We start from the raw sequence: 10,000 nt of genomic DNA on the forward strand, positions 1-10,000 counted from the left end.
AACAAAATTTATTTTTACTACCTCACGCACTTAGGGGTCGAATTATCAAGCTGCGGCGGACAGGGGAGCACATACATGCCCCTGAACGCCGCAGCTAGCCTCTGGCGGGCTGAATTCTGCTGCCGGAACTCAGCATTGCACCCAAGCGCTATTTTGCACTTGTGTGCAATCCCGCCCCCTGTCAATTAATTAAAATTCGACCCCTCTTCGGGAAGCTGCTTGTTAAATACGAACTGCAGGTTCTCTTGTGAAAACCTGCAGTTGTAGGGGGACGAAACCTGCTGAAGGCTTTGATATATGGACCCCTTAGCATGACACCTTTTACTCTATAGATGATACCTTAAGAAAATACAAAATCTCTTGAAGGAGCACTAAATGCAGCAGAACTGAATAACTGACAAATACACAATATAAACAAAATACTATAGCATTTCCTCTGAATTTGAAATGAGCAGTAGAATATTTTCTACCAAATTTCAAAATTAATCCAATTTTCTCTCCCCTTGTACCATGTGACAGCCATCAGCCAATCACAAAATGCATCTATGTATATAATGTGCACATTTGCACATGATCTGTAGGAGCTGTAGCCTTAGAAAGTGTGCATATAAAAATGTGTATGAAACAGTTTGTTTCATTGCTGTAATAAAAAAGCACTAAGCAGTGGGTTATGCTTGATAGAATTCATTGCAATATGTATTATTCATCATTTTAAATGGATTTTAACGTTTATTGTTTATTTTTAAAACTTCCGTGTCCATTACTTTCTGACACAGCCCTTCAAGGAGGCTGGGTCTCTACAGGAATGCTGATCTAGCTTGATGTCATAACACTTCTAGAGTAACATGAGATGGTTTACTATTGAATACTAGTGAATACTAGATAAACATGGAGTCAGATTTGCCCATGCTCAGAAGAGGCAGAATCCAACCTAAGTTGCAACATGTCAGTTCTCTTATCATTCTTAGGGCAGTGGCTACACTGAAAATTTTTGCTATTTTATTGCACAATAAATCTAACTTTAATCTAACATATGTTGTTTTCACTAAAGGAGCACTATTTAACATTTCTTTAATAATGGAAGTATATTGGAAAGTTTGTTTAATTGGATGCTTTATCTGATTCATGAAACTTTATTTTTACTTTAGTGGCACTTTGAATTACACATTATAAAAACTTAAAAAGTTTCAGGTGACAACACATTGTACAAGCACAAAACAGCAAGAGAATTAACACAAAAAAAGAGTTTTTGAACATTTCCTGTTATTAGAAAAATTAGCAAATAAGAATGCTGGTTTAGAAACAATAGCAGACTTGTAGTGATTGTATACACAGCACAATGAATACTCCAAAGCCAAACTTGGGATAAAATAATACATTAAAAAAGTATATAAAAGTCAGATCAGAAATGCACCGTAGCACAGTTATAAATTCATTACAATCAGCGGCGCTAGTTGCACGACTCAGATGTGTTACTAGCGCTGCTGATTTGATCAGTAGTGGTTTCTGCTCGAGAGTAGCAGTGCTCTGCGGGTCAGAGCAGTGCTTCTAACTATATGTTTAACCACACAATAGTAGTGCAATAGTCTTAAAATCACTTACTCTAACAAATAAGAGAATGTAATTAACAAAGCAGGGATAATCAGAGCTACTGAATGGTTTGCAAGTTTTACAGCATGTTGCAGGGTTCTGTAGGTCCAGAGTGGTCAATAAAATGGTGCCAAAGATGACATTATAACATAATAATAAGGTGGCTACATGATATCAAAAATCCAAAAGCCCATTCAAAGTGGACAGATCAGTACATTCAAAGTCTCAAAACAAAGATAAACAAAAATGGGTCCTACCTGTTTAAACTGCTCTTCGTAGGTCCATTCATGATGCCCCGTAGGTGATAGAGTCTGTGACTGCCCTGGGATAGGGGTATTTGGTGCTTGTGGATTCCCTATTCTAGAAACTCCCTTGATAGGTGACCCTGGATGCTGTATATGAGAAATCATCTTTTCATCGTCCTCATCTTCCTCAATCATTTCATCGTCCATCTCACCCTCCAGATAATCTCCCTCTTCTTCTTCCTCGCTCCTGGCTTTTGGCTCCTCCTCCACCGTTCTCCTAATTGGTGTCTGTGAAAGTATAAGGGAAGGACGGTTCTGAGACACAGGAGAGCTTGTTGTGGTTGTATTGGTGGAGTTAGAGATAGAGGGAGAAGTGACCACTGCTGCGGCCGCTGCTCTTACTGCTGCCTGATAATGGCGTATAGCAAGAGCCTGTTGCTGGATTCTCGACTCAACCATACAGCGAAGTTCTCTGTCTTTTTCCTGTCGCAGTTTCTCCTCTAAGGCGAGTCGGGCGGCCTGTTGGCGCTGAAGGTTCTCCATAACAGCCTCCAGCCTCATCCCACCGCTGGCACCACTTGTAGGCACTGTTTGAGAGGGTTGTGATGGACGGGAAACAGAGAAGTGGGAGTTGTGGTGGGAAGAAGTAGAGACTAGGAGAGATGGGAGAGTAGGAGAAGAGGAAAAGGTAGCCTGCGGAGACAATGAAGGAAGGAGGTATAAAAAGGGTTAAAAGCAGATGAAAAACAGAAGGAATGAAAATGAATGAGAATACACATTAGATGATACAAAGATAAATAAAAATATGCAGTATATAGAAGGAAACAGTGTGTTATAGAGAGGTTAATAGAGAATAAGAGGCCAAGAAAACATGAAAAATAAAAAGGGGCAAAAGGATAAAATGAGACGAGAAATAAAAATGTATCAGAGAATGGAGACATAGACAGACAAACAAAAAAGGAACACAATGTAAATCACAGTGAATATTACAGAAAATAAATGAAAAAAGAAATAAATAAAGGTGAGAGGCCAATGGTGGGACATAAGGAGAATAATCATAGCAAAAAGAGAGAGAGAAACAAGATAAATGGGAAGTATCAGTGAATAGAAAAAGAGGAATTGTAAAGATATCATGAGTGACATAAAAAGCAACAGGAAGAGGGGGCAGGGGTGAGGGTGAGGGTAGGAAAGGGAGAGAAAGAGAGAATTACACATGTGTAGGATATAAAGACAAGAGTGAGTGCGCACTCACACATAGTTCTACCTATTTGTATTGAGTGTGAGTGCGCACTGACAAATAGCTCTACCTATTTGTACTAAGTGTGTGTGCACTCACACATAGCTCTACCTATTTGTATTGAGTGTGAGTGCGCACTGACACATAGCACAACCTATTTGTACTGAGTGTGAGTGCGCACTGACAAATAGCTCTACCTATTTGTACTAAGTGTGTGTGCACTCACACATAGCGCTACCTATTTGTATTGAGTGTGAGTGCGCACTGACACATAGCACAACCTATTTGTACTGAGTGTGAGTGCGCACTGACAAATAGCTCTACCTATTTGTACTAAGTGTGTGTGCACTCACACATAGCGCTACCTATTTGTATTGAGTATGAGTGCGCACTGACACATAGCACAACCTATTTGTACTGAGTGTGAGTGTGCACTGACACATAGTTCTACCTATTTGTACTGAGTGTGAGTGCACAATGACACATAGCGCTACCTATTTGTACTGAGTGTGAGTTCTCCCTGACATGTAGTTCTACCTATTTGTACTGAGTGTGAGTGCGCACTGACACATAGTTCTACCTATTTGTACTGAGTGTGAGTGCGCACTGACAAATAGCTCTACCTATTTGTACTAAGTGTGTGTGCACTCACACATAGCTCTACCTATTTGTATTGAGTGTGAGTGCGCACTGACACATAGCACAACCTATTTGTACTGAGTGTGAGTGCGCACTGACACATAGTTCTACCTATTTGTACTGAGTGTGAGTGCACAATGACACATAGCGCTACCTATTTGTACTGAGTGTGAGTGCTCCCTGACATGTAGTTCTACCTATTTGTACTGAGTGTGAGTGCTCACTGACACATAACGCTACCTATTTGTACTGAGTGTGAGTGCTCCCTGACACGTATCTCTACCTATTAGTACTGAGTGTGAGTGCTTCCTGAGTGCATATGTGTATAGGTACATGTGCTTGTGTGCAGGTGTGCGTGTGTTTATGTCTATACGTGTGCATGTGCATGCATATGTGTATGTATATAGGTGCATGTGATTGTGTGTGCAGATATGTGTGTGTTTATTTATGCATGTATATGTGTATAGGTACATGTGTTTGTGTGCAGGTATGTGTGTATTTATGTGTGTATGTGGTCATGCATACGTGTATGTGTATAGTTACATGTGTGTGCGCGTGCGTATGTGTATGTATATAGGTATGTGTGTGTTTGTGTTTGTACGTGTGCATACATATGTGTATGTGTATAGGTACATGTGTTTGTGTGCAGGTATGTGTGTGTTTATGTGTGTACGTGGTCATGCATATGTGTATGTGTATAGATACATGTGTGTGTGTGCGTGCGTATGTATATAGGTATGTGTGTGTTTGTGTGTGTACGTGGTCATGCATATGTGTATAGATACACGTGTGTGTGTGCGCATGTGTATGTATAGGTATGTGTGTGTACGTGTGCATACATATGTGTATGTGTATAGGTACATGTGTGTGTGCATATGTGTATTATAGGTATGTGTGTGTTTGTACGTGTGCATAACATATGTGAGTGTGTGTGCATATGTGTGTATAGGTATGTGTGTATAGGTATGTGTGTGTATGTGTGCATGCATATGTTTATGTGTATAGGTACATGTGTGCATATGTGTGTGTATAGGTATGTGTGTGTACGTGTGCATGCATATGTTTATGTGTATAGGTACATGTGTGCATATGTGTGTGTATATAGGTATGTGTGTGTACGTGTGCATGCATATGTTTATGTGTATAGGTACGTGTGTGCATATGTGTGTGTATAGGTATGTGTGTGTACGTGCGCATGCATATGTTTATGTGTATAGGTACGTGTGTGCATATGTGTGTGTATAGGTATGTGTGTGTACGTGTACGTGCATACGTTTATGTGTATAGGTAATGTGTGTATATATGTGTAGGTATAGGTATGTGTGTGTGTACGTGTGCATAACGTATGTGAGTGTGTGTGCATATGTGTGTATAGGTACGTGTGTGTACGTGTGTGTGCATATGTTTATGTGTATAGGTACGTGTGTGCATATGTGTGTGTATAGGTATGTGTGTGTATAGGTACGTGTGTGTGCATATGTGTGTGTATAGGTATGTGTGTGTACGTGTGAGTGCATATGTTTATGTGTATAGGTACGTGTGTGCATATGTGTGTGTATAGGTACGTGTGTGCATATGTGTGTGTATAGGTACGTGTGTGCATATGTGTGTGTATAGGCATGTGTGTGTGTAAGTGCGTGCATATGTTTATGTGTATAGGTACGTGTGTGCATATGTGTGTGTATAGGCATGTGTGTACGTGTGTGTGCATATGTTTATGTGTATAGGTATGTGTGTGCATATGTGTAAGTATAGGTATGTGTGTGTGTGTACGTGTGCATAACGTATGTGAGTGTGTGTGCATATGTGTGTGTATAGGTATGTGTGTGCATATGTGTGTGTATAGGCATGTGTGTGTGTACGTGCGTGCATATGTTTATGTGTATAGGTACGTGTGTGCATATGTGTGTGTATAGGTACGTGTGTGCATATGTGTGTATAGGCATGTGTGTGTACGTGTGCGTGCATATGTTTATGTGTATAGGTACGTGTGTGCATATGTGTGTGTATAGGTATGTGTGTGTACGTGTGCGTGCATATGTTTATGTGTATAGGTACGTGTGTGCATATGTTTATGTGCATAGGTACGTGTGTGCATATGTGTGTGTATAGGTATGTGTGTGTATAGGTATGTGTGTGTACGTGTGCGTGCATATGTTTATGTGTATAGGTACATGTGTGCATATGTGTGTATAGGCATGTGTGTGTACGTGTGCGTGCATATGTTTATGTGTATAGGTACATTTGTGCATATGTGTGTATATAGGTATGTGTGTGTGTGTATAGGTATGTGTGTGTACGTGTGAGTGCATATGTTTATGTGTATAGGTACATTTGTGCATATGTGTGTATATAGGTATGTGTGTGTGTGTATAGGTATGTGTGTGTACGTGTGCGTGCATATGTTTATGTGTATAGGTACATTTGTGCATATATGTGTATATAGGTATGTGTGTGTGTATAGGTATGTGTGTGTACGTGTGAGTACATATGTTTATGTGTATAGGTACGTGTGTGCATATGTGTGTGTATAGGTACATGTGTGCATATGTGTGTATATAGGCATGTGTGTGTATGTGTGCGTGCATATGTTTATGTGTATAGGTATGTGTGTGCATATGTGTGTGTATAGGTATGTGTGTGTATAGGTATGTGTGTGCATATGTGTGTGTATAGGTATGTGTGTGTATAGGTACGTGTGTGTGCATATGTGTGTGTATAGGTATGTGTGTGTATAGGTACGTGTGTGCATATGTGTGTGTATAGGTATGTGTGTGTGTGTGTGCATATGTGTGTGTATAGGTACGTGTGTGCATATGTGTGTATAGGTATGTGTGTGTACGTGTGCGTGCATATGTTTATGTGTATAGGTACGTGTGTGCATATGTGTGTGTACGTGTGCGTGCATATATTTATGTGTATAGGTACGTGTGTGCATATGTGTGTGTATAGGCATGTGTGTGTACGTGTGTGTGCATATGTTTATGTGTATAGGTACGTGTGTGCATGTGTGTGTGTACGTGTGCGTGCATATGTTTATGTGTATAGGTACGTGTGTGCATATGTGTGTGTATAGGCATGTGTGTGTACGTGTGTGTGCATATGTTTATGTGTATAGGTACGTGTGTGCATATGTGTGTGTGTACGTGTGTGTGCATATGTTTATGTGTATAAGTACGTGTGTGCATATGTGTGTGTGTACGTGTGCGTGCATATGTTTATGTGTATAGGTACGTGTGTGCATATGTGTGTGTATAGGTATGTATGTGTGTGTGTGTGTGTGTGTACGTGTGCACTTACATTAGGTTATGTTGAAATATTATGCCACTCTCTGACTCTGCATTTGCAAAGAAATCAAATGATTCCCAGAATTAGCCAGTCACGTGAATACTGTACAACTACATAGTAAAAGATTAAAGGGATTAACTATAAACTGAGAGCTTTATATATAGATATATTAGCAGTAAATGCTAAACTACAGTAAAGCAATTACAGCAAAAACAGACAATATCTAGGTGTTTGCTGTAACAATATGGCAGACGGAAATCTGCAAAAATAGATAAATCAAATCTATATCTTTGTATAAAAAATTATTCTCAATAATAAAGCTGCTAACACACAAACACAAAAAGCACTGAACTAGTTGTCAGATCAGCTAGAGATAATTGCTGTATATATCATATCACACATTTAAAGGGACAGATTTATCCCCTTGACTACACAATGCGCTTGGTAACCATGAGGGTTAATAGCCCATAAAATTATTAGTTATTTTATCCAATAAGAAATATAAAATACTCTCTATCAAGTGTATAAAGCATGCTAATTTGGAAAATATAACACAACCACTTATTTAATGGTTCGAATGAAATTCATATATGTTTAGCAACATCCTAGATCCTACAGTGTTTAATTTACAAAGAAGTAAACTGATTAATACAGGAAATTTATCTTTGAAAAACTTTTTTGTGTCATTTCTGTATTTTTTTCTTAATAAAATAAAACGGAATCTAAAGACCAATTTGTTTGCACCTGCGCAAATTAGCAGAAAACATTTTTAATTTGCCAAATACCCCATCTGCTGCAGCCAGTGCTGACACTTTAAGAAATAACATTTGTTATGGATTTTTTTTTTAGGTTTTGTCCAAACTGATTAATTTCTCCTGGCTGTTTCTTCAACTGCCCTCTGTCAGCATGTATACAGGAAGCCAGAAACGGCTATTAAAATGTGACTAAACCAATATGGCAGTGCGTATTTGTCCCAGTTTTGCAGTTACCCAGATTTAATTAACCTAAAGAGATCTGCAACACATTGCTTTGCAGTAAGTCATAACCCTTTCTGGCAGCAAATGGGTTAATCCCCTCTTTCCATCCGGCTACCCTGTGTAGATGTGAACTATTTTTACCTCATTTATAGTCAAGAGTCCATTAGTTAGTGCTGTGTTTCTATTTTAATGAACATTGAATTATTGCAGACAGGTGCTCACTGTTTATTCACAGTTTTATAAAACACAACTAAATATGTCCTACTGTTTGGTCTGTTTGATATTTGCTGCAACAATGACATCTTTATATATCACATCTGTTGGGTTAATATCTTTCTCTACATTTAATTACAATGCTTTTTTTTAACTTGTTTTTGGATTGGATTGTTGTGATCCAAACTGACTCAAGACAGGAAAAAAGCCAAACTGACTCAAGACAGGAAAAAAGCCAAACTGACTCAAGACAGGAAAAAAGCCAAACTGACTCAAGACAGGAATCCCATAGCTAGAAGTTGTTGTTTACAGAGCGTTTACCTTGCTCACTGCTAGGAGACTAGGGTAAATAAACACAACTATATGATTTTCTACAACAGGATATGGGCACAGCTGATAGCCAGGAGGAATAGGAGAGCAGTTAGCTTTACAGTAACATTCAATGGGCGCAGGATTTCAACATTTTAAGACATTTTGAAGAAAAGGAGCTTAAAGGGACAGTAAACCTTTCTTTCATGATTTGGAAAGAACATAACATTTTAAGCAACTTTCCAATTTACTTCTGTGATCAAATTTGCTTCATTCTCTTTTTATCCTTTGCTGTAGGAGCAGCTTTACAATACTGGCAGTTAGCTGGCCAATAACAAGAGACAAATGTGTGCAGAAACCACTCATCAGCTGGTTCCCACTAGTGTAGGATATGTGTGTATTATTTTTCAACAAGGGATACCGAGAGAACGAAAAACATTTGAAAATAGAAGTGAAATTAAGTGTCTTAAAATTACATTCTCTGAGTCAAGTTTATTTTTGACTTTACTATCCCTTTAAGATGAAATATGCATCACAGCATTAAACACAATTAAAGGGATATGAAACCCAAACATTTTCTTTTGTGATTCAGACAGAGAATACCAGAGAATATATTTTAAATACAATATTGCTGCTAAAGTCTTATGTCTGCACCTAAATATATAGATATTTCTCAGTTGCAAACTGTATCGTTTCTGAAATATTATTTGAGCTCATTTCTTATAACGTTTTGTTCTGAGAGCAGTCATCCAGCAATCCCTTTTTATGGAGAGCAGAATAAAGTAACGCTGGAACTGTAATATCTCTGTTTTACACTAACGTATAACAAACAATGTAACAAGAGATAACCTACGCTACAAACTTATGTGACATTATGATAACAAAAAATGGCTTTTCTCATCAAAAGCAGGAGAATCTCCTGTGTTCTCTCAGCAATTTTGGAGATAAAACACAGAAATTTAGCTTACAGGTTTTTGACCCAGAAAGAGATAACGTCCCCCCCCCCCCCCCAACTCAAAGAAAAAAAAGTCAATATCACATTTTGTTGCAAAAGTAGCTTAGCTTGCATTTTGCACTATAATAGAACTGAACATCCCAAAAGTTTAATAGAAAATGTATAATTCTCACTAGATCGCTATTGGAAAAATGTATTACTAGACCGTAAGGAATATAGATAGATAGATAGATAGATAGATAGATAGATAGATAGATAGATAGATAGATAGACAGACAGACAGATAGATAGATACTTTTTGTTTTGTTATGTAGAATATATTAAAATGACTTCAATATATAAATAATATTAAAATATGCACTTAATATTCCTCTAATATAAATATTTATGACAAATAAAGTGATTACCATAATTTATTCATAATTATATATTTTTTATTTAGTCCACATTAATTTAAAAGCAGTTACAGAACTGTCCATAATATAAAGAGATGTAGATTTACTCTCCATACAAAGCCTTGTGTATGCAAATGATTGTAAAAAGCACA

General features: G+C 38.0%; 1 protein-coding gene across 1 annotated transcript in view; it reads right to left on the minus strand.

Annotated features, from left to right (window-relative positions):
* ARID3C (AT-rich interaction domain 3C) overlaps positions 1 to 10,000 on the minus strand; it is a 448,387-nt gene that overhangs the window by 434,544 nt on the left and 3,843 nt on the right. The window contains exon 2 of the mRNA XM_053700979.1: positions 1,848 to 2,528. Coding sequence (XP_053556954.1) covers positions 1,848 to 2,528 — 681 coding nt within the window. The remainder of the gene's footprint in view (positions 1 to 1,847; positions 2,529 to 10,000) is intronic.

Source organism: Bombina bombina, chromosome 2 (genome assembly GCF_027579735.1).
Source record: "Bombina bombina isolate aBomBom1 chromosome 2, aBomBom1.pri, whole genome shotgun sequence".
Lineage (NCBI taxonomy): Eukaryota > Metazoa > Chordata > Amphibia > Anura > Bombinatoridae > Bombina > Bombina bombina.